At 43.0% G+C, this 18,628-nt stretch overlaps 2 protein-coding genes across 2 annotated transcripts in view; one reads left to right on the forward strand and one right to left on the reverse strand.

Annotated features, from left to right (window-relative positions):
- Nucleotides 1-6,462, forward strand: part of ddx24 (DEAD (Asp-Glu-Ala-Asp) box helicase 24) — a 47,503-nt gene extending 41,041 nt beyond the window's left edge. Inside the window, exons 8-9 of the mRNA XM_072274620.1 lie at nt 4,963-5,092; nt 6,107-6,462. Of these exons, the coding sequence (XP_072130721.1) occupies nt 4,963-5,092; nt 6,107-6,324 (348 nt within the window). The 3' untranslated portion in view covers nt 6,325-6,462. The remainder of the gene's footprint in view (nt 1-4,962; nt 5,093-6,106) is intronic.
- LOC140206323 (ubiquitin thioesterase OTUB2-like) overlaps nt 5,619-18,628 on the reverse strand; it is a 28,758-nt gene continuing 15,748 nt past the window's right edge. Inside the window, exons 4-6 of the mRNA XM_072274663.1 lie at nt 16,339-16,423; nt 12,928-13,122; nt 5,619-8,527 (exon numbers count right to left, since the gene is read on the reverse strand). Of these exons, the coding sequence (XP_072130764.1) occupies nt 8,318-8,527; nt 12,928-13,122; nt 16,339-16,423 (490 nt within the window). The 3' untranslated portion in view covers nt 5,619-8,317. The remainder of the gene's footprint in view (nt 8,528-12,927; nt 13,123-16,338; nt 16,424-18,628) is intronic.

The raw sequence follows: 18,628 nt of genomic DNA on the forward strand, positions 1-18,628 counted from the left end.
GGAGTCTTTTATCAAGGAAGAGGTTTTGGGGTACTTGGAGACTAATGATAAAATAAGTCAAAGTCAGCATGGTTTCTGTAAAGGGAAATCTTGCCTGCCAAATCTGTTATTTTGAGGAAGTAACAAGCAGGGTGGACAAGGGAGGTGCAATGGATGTCATTTACTTGGATTTTCAGAAGAGGTTTGATCAGGTGCCACACATGAGGCTACTTAACAAGATAAAATCATATAGCATTGCAGGAAAGATACTGGCATGGATAGCGGAATGGCTGAGGCAGGAGCCAACGAGTGGGAATAAAAGTGGCCTTTGCTGCTTGGCTGCTGGTGGGGAGGAATCTCATTGAAACCTGCCGAATGTTGAAAGGACTAGATAGGTTGCATATGGGGAGGACTAATTCTATGGTGGGGGTATTCAGAACTAGAGGGCACAGCCTTAAAATTGAGGGGCAACCTTTTAGAACGGAGGTAAGGATGAATTTTTTTTTAGCCAGAGGGTAGTAATTATGGAATGTTCTGCTGCAGACTGTGCTGGAGGCCAAATCCGTCCATATATTTAAGGTGGAAGTTGATCATTCCCTGATCTGTCAGGGCATCAAAGGATATGGCAAGAAGGCAATTGTATGTGGTTGACTGGGATCCAGGATCAGCAATGATAGAATGACACTCGGGCTGAATGGCCTAATTCTGTTCCCATGTCTTATGGTCTTATGGATATCCATGAATTGTGGTAAAGGAAAATGTTGTGAAGATTCAAGATTGTTTAATTTCATTTCCGGTACACAAGTGTAAAGGAGAAATAATTGAATTGAATTGACTTCATTTCTTACATCCTTCACATACACAAAGAGTAAAAATCTTCGTTACATCTCCATCCGAATGTGCAATTTGTAGTAATTTATAATAAATAGTATGTACAACGGGACAGTCAATATAACAGAAATACAATTGTATCAGCGTGAACTAATCAGTCTGATGGCCTGGTGGAAGCAGCTGCCCTGGTGCCTGTTGGTACCGGCTTTAATGCTGTGGTAACGTTTCCTGGATGGTAGCAGCTGGAACAGTTTTTACACACCTGTCTCTGTAAATGTCCTGAATAGTGGGAAGTTCATCTACAGATCCGCTGGGCTGTCCACACCACTCTCTGCAGAGTCCTGCGATTAAGTGAGGTACATTTCCCATACCAGGCAGTGATGCAGCCAGTCAGGATGCTCTCAATTGTGCCCCTGTAGAAAGTCAGTAGGATTTATGGGCTCATACCAAACTTCCTCAACTATCTGAGGTGAAAGAGGCGCCATTGTGCTTTTTCACCACACAGCTGGTGTTTATAGACCATGTGAGATTCTCAGTGATCTTTATGCCGAGGAACTTAAAGCTGTTCACCCTCTCAACCCCAGATCCATTGATGTCAATAGGGGTTAGCCTGTCTCCACAACCAGCTCCTTTGTTTATGCGACAAGAGAGGTTGTTTTCTTGACACCACTGTGTCAGGGTGATGACTTCTTCTCTGTAGGCTGCCTCGTTATTATTTGAGAAAAGGCCAGTGTATCATCTGCAAATTTAATTAGCAGATTGGAGCTGTGGGTGGCGACACAGTCATGGTATACAGAGAGTAAAGGAGAGGGCTTAGGACACAACCCTGAGGGGCAGAGGTGAGGGAGCCCAGTCTTCCACCTGCTGGTGACCTGTCAGGAATAATTGTTACTCCAGAAAGTGATCCAGCACAAAAAAACAATTAAGGAACACAATAGTAATAAAAATACTAAGTATAAAGAGAGAGGAACAGTCTCTGATTAGGTGGAGGCCACGGTGTTCCAACTCTTGTTTAGCATGGGGAGTGATGGGGTGGTGTATATGGAGGGTGAACCAGGGAGCCATGGAGGGAACTTCACTCCTTGTACAGTGCTCACAGGAGGAGTGGGAAGATGTGCCTGTTGTTGACCACATGAAGTTGGGAAAAATTACAAAGGTGATGGATTTTACAAGGAAATTTACAGATTAAGGGGAGGAAAATAAGATGACAGCAAATGAAAAAAATTGTATAATTGAAAGCCCTTTCAATGGTACTGGAAAGACATTGACGTGGCATTGGTGTGTAAAGTTATAATTGATCACAACGGATCTAACAGTGTCAGAGTAACAATGGAAAGCAGGCTGAGAGAAGGAATTCTTAACACAATGGTGGGAAGCTGTGGCCTTAGAGAGGACATGGTGGAATGTGACAGCAAATTTAATGAAAGAATCAGAAACTGGACTGTGGGCCCAACTTGCCCATTGTGCCTATGTATACTAATCTCATTAGGCTTGCACTCCTGTAATCCTTACCCTGTCCAATTTCCTCTTAACTGTTACAGGTCTACGTCTACCCATTTCCTCTGGCAGCTCATTCCTCATCTGTACCACGTATCGAAAAACTTGCTCCTCAGATCTTTAAATTGAAGTCTTTCTCCCTCTCATTTTTTGCCGTTTGTGCGATTTGGTTTTTTTTGTACATTGGGTATTTGATGTTTTCTTGAATGGGTTCCATTCATGGTGTTTCCTTGTTTCGTGGCTGCCTATTCTATTCTATTTTATAGAATTCTTTAAATTTGCCACTGAGTCTCGTACATTCTAAATCCAATCTTTCCTTACAAGTAAAGCCCGGTGAATCTCTTATGCATTCTTTCTCTCGCTACCACATCCATCTCGTGTGGTGGTGACCAGAATTATTCCATGTGTGACCCAACAACAAGTGCTTTGTACAACTTCGTCCTGACATCCTGACTGATACTCAGCGCTTCAGCCTATGAAGGCAAGTGTAACAAATGCCCTTCTCAATATCCCATTCACCCGTGTCACTATCTTCAGAGTGCTACAAACATGTACCCACGTACCAACTGTGCCTCAACAAGGCAGCATCTGTCACTAAGGACTCCCATCAGCTAGGGCACACCCTCTTCTCATTACTACCGTCAGGGAGGAGGTACAGGAGCCTGAAGACACACACTCAAAAGTTTAGGAACAGCTTCTTCCACTCCACAATCAGATTTCTGAATGGACAACAAACACATTTACACTGCCTTACTATCTTTGCTCCCTATACAACTTATTTAATCTTTAAATATGTATATTTCTTATTGTAATGTATAGTTTTTTAAAATTATACTGTTGTACTGCAAAACAGCAATTTCATAACATATGCCGTTGATATTAGACCTGATTCTGGTCCCCACCCCGTATTGTAAATGTCCAAACAATCAAATAGCAAGAACAGGAGTTCTCCTTGAGAGGATGAAGCAATGCCACTACAGTTTCTAACTTTTCATTAGTATGTTAGCTCTCTGTAAATAACTTGAGACTCACCTTTGAAAATACAAGCTGTTTGAAAGCAATTTGTATAATTTGAGAATGGTTAAAGTGGAAGAATTGAATTGGATATTATGAGGGCTGTTGCATCTAAAGCAGCTGTGGTTCAGTAACTCCTACCCACGTCCTCGAATAGTATTACTTTTTCACACATGAAAAAGCAGTAATTCCAAAAGAAACAAATGGAACTCGGTAAAGATATTGTAAACAATTTTAATTATCCTGGTCTATTCTTCTAATGGCTTATTAAACAATCTCCACAGCATTCAAGGTGATGATGTAGGAGGATGAAACAGCTCTAGTCAGGTTTACTTAGTGAACAGATTGTTGAGGTTTCTTCACCATAACAGTGAATCTTCAGTTAGATACAAACATGAGGAAATCTGCAGATGCTGGAAATTCAAGCAACACACACAAAATGCTGGTGAACGCAGCAGGCCAGGCAGCATCTATAGGAAGAGGTACAGTTGACGTTTCAGGCCGAGACCCTTCGTCAGGACTAACTGAAAGAAGAGGTAGTAAGAGATTTGAAAGTGGGAGGGGGAGGGGGAGATCCGAAATGATCGGAGGGGGAGGGATGGAGCTAAGAGCTGGAAAGTTGATTGGCAAAAGGGATACAAGACTGGAGAAGGGGGAGGATCATGGGATGGGAGGCCTAGGGAGAAAGAAAGGGGGAGGGGAGCCCAGAAGAACATGGAGAGCAGACAAGCAGTGATTGTGAGAGGGGCAGAGAGAGGAGAAAAGGTGGGGGGGTAAAAATAAAAATGGGATGGGGTAAGAAGGGGAGGAGGGGCATTAACAGAAGTTAGAGAAATCAATGTTCATGCCATCAGGTTGGAGGCTACCCAGATGGAATATAAGGTGTTGTTCCTCCAACCTGAGTGTGGCTTGTATATCTGTAACATTACCTCATGGCCCTTGAACTCAATCCCACAGTTGGAGTACTGTGCTCAGTTCTGGTCACCTCACCACAGGAAGGATGTGGATACTATAGAGTGCACAGGAGATTAACAATGATGTTGCCTGGGTTGGAAGGTGTACCTTATGAGAATAGGTTGAGTGTACTTAGCTTTTTCTCCTTGGAGTGATGGAGAATGAGAGGTGACCTGATAGAGGTGTATAAGATGATGAGAGGCATTGTTCATGTGGGTAGTCAGAGGCTTTTCCCCAGGGCTGAAATGGCTAACACAAGGGGGCATAGTTTTAAGGTGCTTGGAAATGGGTACCGAGGGCATGTCAAGAGCCAGTTTTTTCCCACACAGAGAGTGGCGGCTGCACTGCTGGCAGCAGTGGTGGAAGCAGATCCAACAGAGTCTTAGAGAGGTACATGGAGCTTAGAAAAATAGAAGGCTATGCACTAGGGAAATTCTAGGCAGTTTCTAGAGTAGGTTACATGGTCGGTACAACATTGTGGTCTGAAGGGCCTGTAATGTGCTGTAAATCTGCTATATGTGCATTTTGGAAATGATCAGCCGTAATCTCTATGAATAATGGAGGAGTTAAACAACTTATGCTTTTTCAGTGTACCTCTGTTTTTAGTATTCAATTTTTGAACTTTAAAGTGCTTAGTAGACATTTAAATAGGATATGGCTAATGTGTATCTGCGTTGTCCTTTCCAGGTACGTGTTAACGTAGCTAGAAGGATAGAGAAGATGGAATATCAGCACAATAAAGCACAACAACATAACAGCTGGTTTCAGCAAGCTGCCGAAGCACTGGATGTGGATTTGGAGGATAATGTCCTAATGGGTAAGTAATAATTTTGTATTTGTTTATATAGAGATACAGCATTGAACAGGCCCGTCCAGCCAAACGAGTCGCACCACCAGCAACCCACCTAATTAACACTACCCTAATCACAGGGCAGTTTGCAATGACCAACTAACCTACTCCCTGGTAGGTCTTCGGAATGTGGGATGAAACCAGAGCACCTGGCGAAAACCCACAGGGTTCATAGGAAGAACATACAGCCGGCACCGGAATTGAACACCAAATTCCGCCACCACGAGCTGTAATAGCATTGTGCTAACCGCTACAGTATTGTGGCTACCGTGTGAGCATTTTATAAATAACAGGTTGCTAAACGCGCTGGGATGTTCATACTTGCAGACAAATCCAGACATTCCTGTTTGAGAAGTACTTCTCTGCTGACAATGTTATCAAGCACACTAGTTCCATCCATGATTCTCGCTCAAAGTGAGGAAAAAGTTGTTCAGTTAATATTTAACATTGAACATACAATGTGAAATAACCATTGATACACATGAAGCTGAAATATAGTACTTAAAATGTTAGTTTATTTCTTAATATTTAACCATTATTCTCTTATCACTTGGAACACAAAAAATACTAGGGGAATTCAGCAGGTCAGGCAGCATATATGGAAATAGATGTTTTGGGCTGAGACACTCAAGAGTCCTGATAAGGATCTGGGCCCAAAACATTGACTGTTTATTCATTTTGATAGGTGCTGCCTGGGCTGCTGAGTTTCCCCAGTATCTGTAGAATCATGTGTTTATAACCTGTAAATTGCGCAGTGAGTTATAGATTCTGCGGAGAGCTGATGTTGGAGAATGATGTTGGTGTAAAATGGATGCCTGAATCTCTTATCACCTGCTTATCCAAGTGTGGGTCCATCATCTTTCAATGTTAATCATATTGCAACCACAAATAACACTTTTCTCCTGAAAATAAACTTATCTAAACTGAATTGAAATCTGAAGTTCTATGAAAAGTAAACTGAACATAAAGTTTTATTTTCAGGTGAAGGGTATAAGGCCGGTGAAGAAAACCAAAGACAAAGAATGCTGAAAGGAATGAAGAAAGAACTAAAACATCTGCTTTCGCAGCCAGTGTTCAAGAACTACATGAAGACAAAATACCCAACACTATTTGGTGGACTAGCATTGCCTGCTCTACCAGTGGCGAGCCAAGAAACTGCTTTAACTACAATTCAAAAGCATAGACAGAAAAAAAAGTGAGAGGCTGTGTGAACAAGTATCTTGAAAGAAGTGCTGTTTAACCAACTGATACAACTAGCTATTGGCAACATGTTATGTAGTAACACATTCAGTGGCTGTACACCATTCATTGCATTTAATAAAAAAAATCAGAACTTGTGCAATACTGTCATCTTCAATATGAAGATTAGGACAACCTCTTCATATCCTCAATAAGAGGATGCACATTTTATTTATTTTATTTAGAGATACAGCGCAGAAAAGCTCTTCTGGCCCACTGCACTGCACCACCTAGAAATTCACCGATTTAACCCTAGCCTAATCACAGGACAATTTACAATGTATAATTAATCTACTAAGCAGTACGTCTTTGGAGTGTGGGAGGAAACACATGCACTCACGGAAAGGAACATACAAACTTGCCTACAGAGGATGCTGCAATTGAACTCCGAATCGCGCTAATTGCTATGCTACCCTGGCACCCCAGTTTCTTAAAGCGTTTTAGAAAATTGTACTTCTTAGCAATTATTAAGAATGACTAACAGGTTCATACTATAGGAATAGTGCTCAATTAGATGGTATTTTCTTCAAGATGAAATATTTTATATCTTGCAACCAGATCACCTTCGTAAACAAAAACACTAAAATCCAACAGAACAATGTAGATGCTATTAAAGTATGTAGTTTTCAAGAATTAGGTCATACTGCTCCTTATATAGACAGACTGGGAGGATGGTGCAAAGTAGCGACATACTTGTGCAATAGTTTGCTTGTAAACAATGATTCCTTAAGCCAGAGGTGGAAGAAGGGACAAGTTCCCACTACCTATTAAATGCTCCCGATGGCGTGAGTCTCAAATAACCTCTGACAACCAAGTCCAGCTCATGGCCTTCATGTGTGGCTTAGTTACCGAGTCCGGTAGAACCGTTTCTACTGACAGAAGGGACAAAGCCAGGTAACAGGCACCTTAAAACCAGTCGCTCCAAGCAGATAAGGCTCATCAGCTATGGTTGGAAAATGCTAATCTCAAACTTCCACTGTTTTGGGCTATACCTACCCATGGGGAAAGCTTCAGGGATAAACCTCAAGGAAAAACCGCACTGCAGTCCCGAAGGCAGTCCCTATGCTGAGTTCAGTACTAACTGGCAACTCTAGCAAATTCGGTCTCTGCCATTCCTTTGGATTCATCAGCTGCTTGGAGAGGAGGAGCCTGCTGTATGGGCAACAGCTTGCTCTCCATATTTTGTACTCCCTTAGCTTGCTTTTAACAGCTAGGTAGCAACATCCATGGTTGACCCCAGCGGAGGGCCTCTCTAAGCAATGATTTCATTTAAAATGACTTTGCACAATTTATATGTGCTACAAAGAATCAGTTTGCATATCAGTTTAGTCACTTTTAAATCAGAGCCTAATTTAAATTCTTTACATTTGCATTGATAGGATTACAATCAGAGTTAGCAGCAGAATGTGAAACTGAATTAATGACCAGTTTTATAAACTGGATTTACTGTGTAAAGTCCTCCAGCAGGTGGCATCAATGTTGTGCAAAGAAACAATGAATTGTCAACAGCATGGCTGCATACAACAAATGCACTGTGGAGTTTATAATTACAACTCAAGTCCGAGCAGAAATGTTCTCTATTGATTTGAGGAGGCACAAGGGAGGAGTCTCAATCCACAAACCCTGCATAAACAAAAAAAAACAATTCAATCCTGTTCCTTTTAAAAAGAAAAAAGATGTTAGACTAATAGGTGAAGACTTTATAACTCAATTTAGAGCATGATTGAAAGTCTTTTCTGCAAGGGTGTATTAAATTGGAATGACTGTACACTAATATCGAAGAAAAATATAAATGCACTCAGTGGTTGGGGATATACATTAATTTGGAATGTCAGAAATGGCAAAAGATTCTGCTCACATTGATTATTTTACTTACCCCACCCCCAAAGGAACACTCCCCAAACAATCATGGCCCACAGCATGAAGACTTATAACTGCAAGGTGAAATGAAGACTATTTGGTATTGCTTGCTTTGTAAAGTATATCATAATGTCCTGGTTTGTAAAGTAGGTAAACCAAAGGTTTAGATCCCTCTGGAAAGATGTGGTGGTTGACTTCCGAGTCTGTTTTGTCCATATATTCCACTTGGATTGATATATCCAGGGCTTGGGTTAGTGCAGTGATATGAATATGGTCACTTTCCACGGCCATTGGCTCCACTTCCTAAGGGAGAGAAACTAGGTATTACTATATATGTATAAAAACCAGCTCTATAAACAGCAAGGCCCCAGAAAAATGATCCCAGTCGGCAAACCAATTTATCAGAAATTATCCTATAATAGCAAACCTATTTTACATTAATGGATGTGCCAAAATAAATCACCTAAATATTTTTGAACAGAAATTTCAGTTTTAAATCTGAGATCTGTTTCAGAAGGATATGAGACTTTCACCAAAGCAAAAATAGGAAAAGTAAATTCTATCAATACAGAAAACCACTAGTCAGTCTTTCTAAAGTAAAATAAAATTATTTCTCAGGGATTCCTTCCTCAAACTATAATGAACTCCATACAGTGTTTTGATATACTTTGCGTACTCCAAAATGGGGTGGTGAGCATCTTAAATGTCCCTCAGGGAAGAACAATTACGTGAAGATCAAAATTATGATTATGTCCTAAAAGGTATTTCATCTTTCAAGCTTTTTGGCCAGACAGTGGTGAATCTGGAATTCATTGCCACAGGCAGCTGTGGGGGCCAAGTCATTGGGTATATTTAAGGCAGAGGTTGATAGATTTTTGATTGGTCAGGGCATTAGGGGAAATGGGGAGAAGGCAGAAGATTGGGGCTGAGAGAAAAATGGATCAGCCTTGATATCCTGTCCAAGACATCCTGCAGTGGGAGGGAGAACAGCCAGAGGTCGTGGTACATATTGGTACCAATGACATAGGTAGGAAAAGGGAAGAGGTCATGAAAAAAAAAGACTACAGGGAGTTAGGAAGGAAGTTGAGAAGCAGGACTGCAAAGGTAGTAATCTCGGGATTACTGCCTGTGCCACGCGACAGTGAGTATAGGAACAGAATGAGGTGGACGATAAATGCGTGGCTGAGGGATTGGAGCAGGGGACAGGGATTCAGATTTCTGGATCATCGGGACCTCTTTCGGGGCAGGTGTAACCTGTACAAAAAGGACGGGTTGCACTTGAATCCCGGGGTCCAATATCCTGGCAGAGAGGTTTGCTAAGGCTACTGGGGAGAGTTTAAACTGGAATTGTGAGGGGGATGCGAACCGAACTGAAGAGACTGGGGAAGAGGAGGTTGGCTCACAAATTGAGAAAGCTTGTAGACAGTGCGAGAGGGAGGATAGGCAGGTGATAGAGAAGGGACGTGCTCAGACTGATGGTTTGAGATGTGTCTATTTTAACGCAAGGAGTGTTGTGAACAAAGCGGATGAGCTTATAGCGTGGATCAGTACTTGCAGCTATGATGTGGTGGCCATTACAGAGACTTGGATGGCTCAGGGACAGGAATGGTTACTTCAAGTGCCGGGTTTTAGATGTTTCAGAAAGGACAGGGAGGGAGGCAAAAGAGGTGGGGGCATGGCACTATTGATCAGAGATAGTGTCACGCTGCAGAAAAGGTGGATGCCATGGAGGGATTGTCTACGGAGTCTCTGTGGGTGGAGGACGGGGTCAATAACTTTACTGGGTGTTTTTTATAGGCCACCCAATAGTAACAGGGATATTGAGGAGCAGATAGGGAAACAGATCCTGGAAAAGTGTAATAATAACAGAGTTGTCGTGATGGGAGATTTTAATTTCCCAAATATCAATTGGCATCTCTCTAAAGCAGGGGGTTTAGATGGGGTGGACTTAGTTAGGTGTGTTCAGGAAGGTTTCTTGACACAATATGTAGATAAGTCTACAAGAGGAGAGGCTGTACTTGATTTGGTATTGGGAAATGAACCTGGTCAGGTGTCAGATCTCTCAGTGGGAGAGCACTTTGGAGATAGTGATCATAATTCTATCTCCTTTACAATAGCATTGGACAGAGATAGGAACAGACAAGTTAGAAAAGCACTTAATTGGAGTAAGGGGAATTATGAGGCTATCAGGCAGGAAATTGGAAGCTTAAATTGGAAACATTCTCGGGGAAAAGTATGGAAGAAATGTGGCAAATGTTCGGGAATATTTGTGTGGAGTTCTGCATAGGTATGTTCCAATGCGACAGGGAAGTTATGGTAGGGTACAGGAACTGTGGTGTACAAAGACTGTAATAAATCCAGTCAAGAAGAAAAGAGAAGCTTACAAAAGGTTCACAGAGCTGGATAATGTTAGAGATAACCATATAACCAGATCTAGAAGATTATAAGGCTGATAGGAAGGAGCTTAAGAAGGAAATTAGGAGAGCCAGAAGGGACCATGAGAAGGCCTTGGCGGGCAGGATTAAGGAAAACCCCAAGGCATTCTACAAGTATGTGAAGAGCAAGAGGATAAGACGTGAAAGAATAGGACCTATAGAAAAGTGTGTACGGAACCGGAGGAAACAGCAGTGGTACTTAATGAATACTTCAGTATTCACTATGGAAAAGGACCTTGGTGACTGTAGTGATGACTTGCAGCAGACTGAAAAGCTTGAGCATGTAGATATTAAGAAAGAGGATGTGCTGGAGCTTTTGGAAAGCATCAAGTTGGATAAGTCGCCGGGACCAGATGAGATGTACCCCAGGCTACTGTGGGAGACGAGGGAGGAGGTTTCTGAGCCTCTGGCGATGATCTTTATGTCATCAATGGGGATGGGAGAGGTTCCGGAGGATTGGAGGGTTGCAGATGTTATTCCTTTATTCAAGAAAGGGAGTAGAGATATTCCAGGAAATTATAGACCAGTGAGTCTTACCTCAGTGGTAGGTAAGTTGATGGAGAAGACCCTGAAGAGGCAGGATTTATGAACACTTGGAGAGGTATAATATGATTAGGAATAGTCAGCATAGCTTTATCAAGGGCAGGTCGTGCCTTACGAGCCTGATTGAATTTTTTGGGGATGTGACTAAACACACTGATGAAGGTAGAGCCGTAGATGTAGTGTATATGGATTTCAGCAAGATTGGGTGATTTTTATAAATGACCTGGATGAGGAAGTGGAGGGTTGGGTGAGTAAATTTGCTGATGACACAAAGGTTGGGAGTGTTGTGGATAGTGTGGAGGGCTGTCAGAGGTTACAGCAGGACATTGATAGGATGCAAAACTGGGCTGAGAAGTGGCAAATAGTGTTCAACCCAGATAAGTGTGAAGTGGTTCATTTTGGTAGGTCAAATATGATGGCAGAATATAGTATTAATGGTAGGACTCTTGGCACTGTGGGAGGATCAGAGGGATCTTGGCGTCCGAGTCCATAGGACCCTCAAAGCAGCTGCGCAGGTTGACTCTCTGGTTAAGAAGGCGTACGGTGTATTGGCCTTCATCAATCGTGGAATTGAATTTAGGTGCCAAGAGGTAATGTTGCAGGTATACAGGACCCTGGTCAGACCCCACTTGGAGTACTGTGCTCAATTCTAGTCGCCTCACTACAGGAAGGATGTGGAAGCCACAGAAAGGGTGCAGAGGAGATTTACAAGGATGTTGCCTGGATTGGGGAGCATGCCTTATGAGAATAGGTTGAGTGAACTTGGCCTTTTCTCCCTGGAGCGACGGAGGATGAGAGGTGACCTGATAGAGATGTATAAGATGAGAGGCATTGATCAAGTGGATAGTCAGAGGCTTTTTCCCAGGGCTGAAATGGCTGCCACAAGAGGGCACAGGTTTAAGGTGCTTGGGAGTAGGTACAGAGGAGATGTCGGGGTAAGTGTTTTTACTCAGAGAGTGGTGAGTACGTGGATTGGGCTGCCGGCAAAGGTGGTGGAGGCGGATACGATAGGGTCTTTTAAGAGACTTTTGGATAGGTACATGGAGCTTAGAAAAATAGAGGGCTATATGTAAGCCTAGTATTTTCTAAGGTAGGGACATGTTCAGCACAACTTTGTGGGCTGAAGGGCCTGTATTGTGCTGTCGGTTTTCTATGTTTTTCTATGAAATGGCAGGGCAGATTCGATGGGCCTAATGGCCTAATACTGCTCCTATATCTCATGGTCTTCAACCTAATGATGACGGCAACAACTGAATCAATGAATCAGACCACAGTCTAGTATCACAATGATGACATTAGTGGCATTGTAATGACAGGTCAGCTTACATTCAGGATCTTTTACTTAAAATACTACCAGACTCATTTAATGAGATGTTCCTCCAACCAATGATCTCACTTTAACGACTCTATCTTGTTATTTCATGCTCCTGTTATTTATTGCTATTTATTTATATTTGCACAGTTTATTGTCACCTATGCTCTTTCATTGATCCTGTTTACAGTTACTGTTCTGTAGGTTTGCTGAGTATGCCTGCAGAAAAATGAATTTCAGGGTTGTATGTGGTGACATGCATGTACTCTGATAATACATTTTACTTCGTACTTTATCCATAATTAGCCATATTGTCTATTAATATTTACCAAAAAGAATTGTTTCCAAAATTTGAAGGTAGGCTCCATCATCAATAAATAAAGCCAGTCAACATAACCAATTCTAAAACTGACCTGAGCACAGAAGTCTTTAATACTTATGCCTCCCTCGAGGAAAAATTCAAAGAAGCTGGACTGCTTCTGCAAGTATGCGGATGTTAGTAGTCGAAGATATTGCACTAAATGATCTGAAGCACCACGATCATTGAAAACAGCAAGTAGCTTGGAGACCGAACCGTCCGTTTCTACCAGGTCAATCACATCCAGAAACTGGAACCAGAGAACCTAACAGTAACATCTGTATCAATCCACTTTTTATTTCAGAAAAAGGAAACGTCAGATTCCACTTACAACAATTGCCGTAGCTCATTTTGATCTTTACTCATCAAGGTATGTTAGATCAACACACATCAAAGTTGCTGGTGAACGCAGCAGGCCAGGCAGCATCTCTAGGAAGAGGTACAGACGACATTTCAGGCTGAGACCTTAGTCCTGATGAAGGGTCTCGGCCTGAAACGTCGACTGTACCTCTTCCTAGAGATGCTGCCTGGCCTGCTGCGTTCACCAGCAACTTTGATGTGTGTTGTTTGAATTTCCAGCATCTGCAGAATTCCTGTTGTTAAGGTATGTTAGATATTAGGATGGCACAGTAGCGTAGCGGTTTGCTTAATGCTTTACAGCCGTGGTGACCCTGGTTCAATTGCCACCACTGTCCAGAATGAAATAGCATGATAAAGAGTCCTTAAAGTGAGATCATTAGTTGGGGGAACATCTCAATAGATGAGTGTGGTAGTATTTTAAGTAAAAGTTTTTACATTCACCCATGACCATGTGGGTCTCCTCTGGGTGCTTTGGTTTTCTCCCATTTCCCTAAAGACATACGGGTTTGTAAGTTAGTCACGTGGGTGTAATTGGGTGACACAGGCTTGTTATGCTGAGAGGGTCACTAACTGCGCTGTATCTTTAAATTGTCTAGGATTGCATACTATCAAAAGCACCAGAAAGAAAAGATTTCCATTGAGGGGGGGCGGGGGGAAGCTGCAGATGCTGTAAATCCAAAACAAAAATGCAAAATGCTGGAAGTACTTAATAAAGCAGCATCTGCAGGAAAGAAACTTTCCCTTTTAGGTCAAATGTTTCTTGATCAGAATTTGAAAAGCGAGATAAATATTATTTAAGTTGGACAGTGCGATGGAGAAAATAGAAGCAATGTCTATTTTATTTTTCTGTTTCAAGATACAGTGCGGAATAAGCCCTTCCAGCCCAATGAGCCACACCACCCAGCCATCCACTGATTTAACCCTAGACTAATCACAGGACAATTTACAATGACCAATTAGCCTACCTACAGTTATGTCTTTAGACTGTGGTAGGAAACTGAAGCACCTGGAGGAAAGACATGTGCTCACAGGAAGGGACGTACCAATGCTCTTGTACAGAACACTGGAGTTGAGCTGTAATAGCGTCACGCTAACCGCTACACTTTGATCTGACCTTGAAAAGTGAGAGAAATGGTATTGTAAGTTGGAGAGTGTAGCGGAAAAAAAACATACCATCTATGATAAGTTTCAGATCAAAATTTTCAAGGAAATAATTTAACAGAGTTGGAGAGGAAACTGAAACTGAGATAAGCTTACATAAAAAGAAACTTAAATTCAGCATCAAATTCAATTTAACTGCTCTGATGTGAGATGAAGAACTGTTCCTTAAGCTGAGTTCAGGCATTTCAGGAGAATCATTGGAGGTACAGGACTGAAATCAGAGTAGGAGTAGGATGGAGAACTAAACTTGTGGACCGAATGAAAAACTTTCACCCAATCTTCATCTGAATTACTCAGAGTGGGATGTTACGTTGAAGTTGGTGAGGCCAAATTTGGAGTATTGTGTACGGTTTTGGTCACATACCCAAGAAAAGATGTAAGATTGAAAAAGTGCAAAGAAAATTTACAAGGATGTTGTTGGGACATGAGGACCTGGGCTATAGGGAAAGGGTGAAAGAGTTAGGACTTTATTCTCTAGAGCGTAGAAGAATGAGGGGAGATTTGATAGAGATATACAAAATTATGAGGGGTATAGAGTGAATGCAAGCAGGCTTTTTCCACTGAAGCAAGGGGAGAAAAAAAAACCAGAGGTCATGGGTTAAGGGCGAAAGATGAAATATTTAAGGAGAACATGAGGGGGAACTTCTTCACTCAGATGGTAGTGAGATACTGGAACGAGCTGCTGGCACAAGTGATGAATGCCGGTTTGATTTCAATATTTAACTTAAGTACATGGGTGGAGGGCTATGGTCCAGGTGTACGTTGATGGGATAAGGCAGATTAAAAGATCGGCAGAGACTAGAAAGGCCGAAGGGCCTATTTCTGTGCTGTAGTGTTCTGTGACTCTAGGACACCATATTGTGCGCACCCAGTATATTAAAGTGGTGGAAGTCTAAGTGAACCATTGCTTCTCCTGGAAGGAAATTTTGGGTCCCCGAATGCTTGGAAGGAGTGACAAAAAAGGACAGATGTTACATCTCCTACATAAAAAGAATGCGGACGGAGATGGAAGGGTGGACCAGTGAATCTCAAAGGGTCTATTCCCTCCACAATAACTGAAAGGGGAAGGGAAGAAAAGGCACAACTGGTGATAGAATCCTGCTGAAGGTGGCAGAAATGACACTGAATGTAGAGGCTGGTGGGCTAGAAAATAAGCATACAAGGAACTCAGCAGGCCAGGCAGCATCCAAGGAGAAAGAGTACAGTCAACATTTCAGACCAAGACCCTTCATCAGTCCTTCAAACCAGATAGCAGCTAGCTCAATGCAAGTCTAGAATGGAGACGAGGAGGAATTTCTTCACATTTTTAAACATTTTTATTCATTTACAGGATGTGGGCATCGCCATCAAGTCAGCATTTATTGCCCATCCCTAGTTATCCTTGAGAAGCTGGCACTGAGCTGCCTTCTTGAAACGCTGCAGTCTCTGAGCTGTAGGTACACGCGCATGTGTGGTGAATCTGTGGAATTCATTGCCACAGGCGGCTATGGAGGCCAAGTCTTTATGTATATTTAAGGTAGAGGCTCATAGATTCTTGATTGGTTAGGGCATGAAGGGATACGGGGAGATTTGGGGCCGAGAGGGAAATAGATCAGCCATGCTGAAATGGAAGCCAAATGGCCTAATTCTGCTCGTATAGCTTATGGTCTTAAATGCACCCTGGTTCAGTAGAGGTTGGCAACCTGACTTGAACCCAACAGGACCTAATCATGTTCGATAAGCATCAAGAACGGTGACTGTATGTCCTTTTAGGTTCATTCTGGGTTGGCTTTAGATTTGCCTGGGCAGATCATTTGTTAGCCAAGCAGACCTCCAGTTGAAATCACTACTGCAGATGATTACAGGGTCAAATCCCATTACATTATCAAATGTGACATTTTGAGTAGTTGAGACAGAAGACTAATAAAATCTTAAATTTACCACGTTTCAGAAATGAAATACTTACAGTGCTGAAAGAATTTTCAAATGTTTTTTCAGCAAATCCAGCAGCCAGAAGGTCTTCTCTACTCTGTATTAAATTTTGTCTAAGTCTGAATAAAAACAATTCATATTAGATAGGTTATGGTATTATGGTATTATCGAAGAAGGAGTCTGAGAGTCTGAGTGGAAGTGCCGAGAAAGATATTTTGGAAATTTTCGTTATTTTTTTTTCTCCAACGGCGTTCTGAGAGGCGGGACTGCGCAGGCGTGTGACGTCGGGCTGTACAGCGCAGCAGATTTAAAAGGAACAGAGCCTCATAGAGCGGGCAGCGTAGTTTGCGGGCTGCGGAGTGAGCCGGGAGCAGAGTTAAGACTTAAGGGCTTCGGCTCAACGGGCTTAGGCGGAAACAGGCGAGGCGAGGGAGGTTTGGCATTCATTTTCTGTTGTTATTTGAGGAGAGGGGCAGTATGAGTGTGAGGGCAGTTTGCTGTTCTCAGTGTCGGATGTGGGAGGCCCTGGAGTCTCCAAGCCTCCTGGACGTCTACACCTGCGCCAAGTGCATCGAGATGCAGCTCCTAAGGGACCGCGTTACGGAACTGGAGCTGCAGCTCGATGACCTTCGTCTGGTCAGGGAGAGTGAGGAGTTGATAGAGAGGAGTTACAGGCAGGTGGTCACGCCAGGGCCACGGGAGGCAGACAAGTGGGTCACGGTTAGGAGGGGGAAGGGGAAGAGTCAGGTAATAGGGAGTACCCCGATGGCTGTACCCCTTAACAGTAGGTACTCCTGTTTGAGTATTGTTGGGGGAAGCGACAGTGGCCGTGCCTCTGGCACAGAGTCTGGCCCTGTAGCTCAGAAGGGTAAGGCAAGGAAGAGGAGGACAGTTGTGATAGGGGACTCGATAGTAAGGGGGTCAGATAGGCGATTCTGTGGACGCAGTCCAGAGACCCAGATGGTAGTCTGCCTCCCTGGTGCCAGGGTCCGGGATATTTTTGATCGTGTCCAAGATATCCTGAAGTGGGAGGGTGAGGAGCCAGAGGTCGTGGTACATATAGGTACCAATGACATAGGCAGGAAAAGGGATGAGGTCCTGAAAGGAGAATATAGGGAGCTAGGAAGGGAGTTGAGAAAAAGGACCGCAAAGGTAGTAATCTCGGGATTACTGCCTGTGCCACGTAACAGTGAGAGTAGGAATGCGATGAGGTGGGGGATAAATGCGTGGCTGAGGGACTGGAGCAGGGGGCAGGGATTCAAGTTTTTGGATCATTGGGACCTCTTTTGGCGCAGGCGTGACCTGTACAAAAAGGACGGGTTACACTTGAATCCTAGGGGGACCAATATCCTGGCAGGGAGATTAGCGAGGGCTACTGAGGTGACTTTAAACTAGAATGGTTGGGGGGTGGGAATCAAATTAAAGAGGCTAGGCGTGAGGAGGTTAGTTCACAACAGGGGGATGGTAACCAGTGCAGAGAGACAGGGGGGTGTAAAGTGAGGGTAGAAGCAAAAAGTACTAAGGAGAAGAGTAAAAGTGGCAGGCCGACAAATCCAGGGCAAGCATTAAAAAGGGCCACTTTTCAACATAATTGTATAAGGGCTAAGAGAGTTGTAAAAGAGCGCCTGAAGGCTTTGTGTGTCAATGCAAGGAGCATTCGTAATAAGGTGGATGAATTGAAAGTGCAGATTGTTATTAATGATTATGATATAGTTGGATCACAGAGACATGGCTCCAGGGTGACCAAGGATGGGAGCTCAACGTTCAGGGATATTCAATATTCAGGAGGGATAGACATGAAGGGAGGGGAGGTGGGGTGGCGTTGCTGGTTAAAGAAGAGACTAACGCAATAGAAAGGAAGGACATAAGCCGGGAAGATGTGGAATCGATATGGGTAGAGCTGCGTAACACTAAGGGGCAGAAGACGCTGGTGGGAGTTGTGTACAGGCCACCTAACAGTAGTAGTGAGGTCGGAGATGGTATTAAACAGGAAATTAGAAATGTGTGCAATAAAGGAACAGCAGTTATAATGGGTGACTTCAATCTACATGTAGATTGGGTGAACCAAATTGGTAAAGGTGCTGAGGAAGAGGATTTCTTGGAATGTATGCGGGATGGTTTTTTGAACCAACATGTCGAGGAACCAACTAGAGAGCAGGCTATTCTGGACTGGGTTTTGAGCAATGAGGAAGGGTTAATAGCAATCTTGTCGTGAGAGGCCCTTTGGGTAAGAGTGACCATAATATGGTGGAATTCTTCATTAAGATGGAGAGTGACATAGTTAATTCAGAAACAAAGGTTCTGAACTTAAAGAGGGGTAACTT

The sequence above is a fragment of the Mobula birostris genome, chromosome 1 (assembly GCF_030028105.1).
Source record: "Mobula birostris isolate sMobBir1 chromosome 1, sMobBir1.hap1, whole genome shotgun sequence".
NCBI lineage: Eukaryota > Metazoa > Chordata > Chondrichthyes > Myliobatiformes > Myliobatidae > Mobula > Mobula birostris.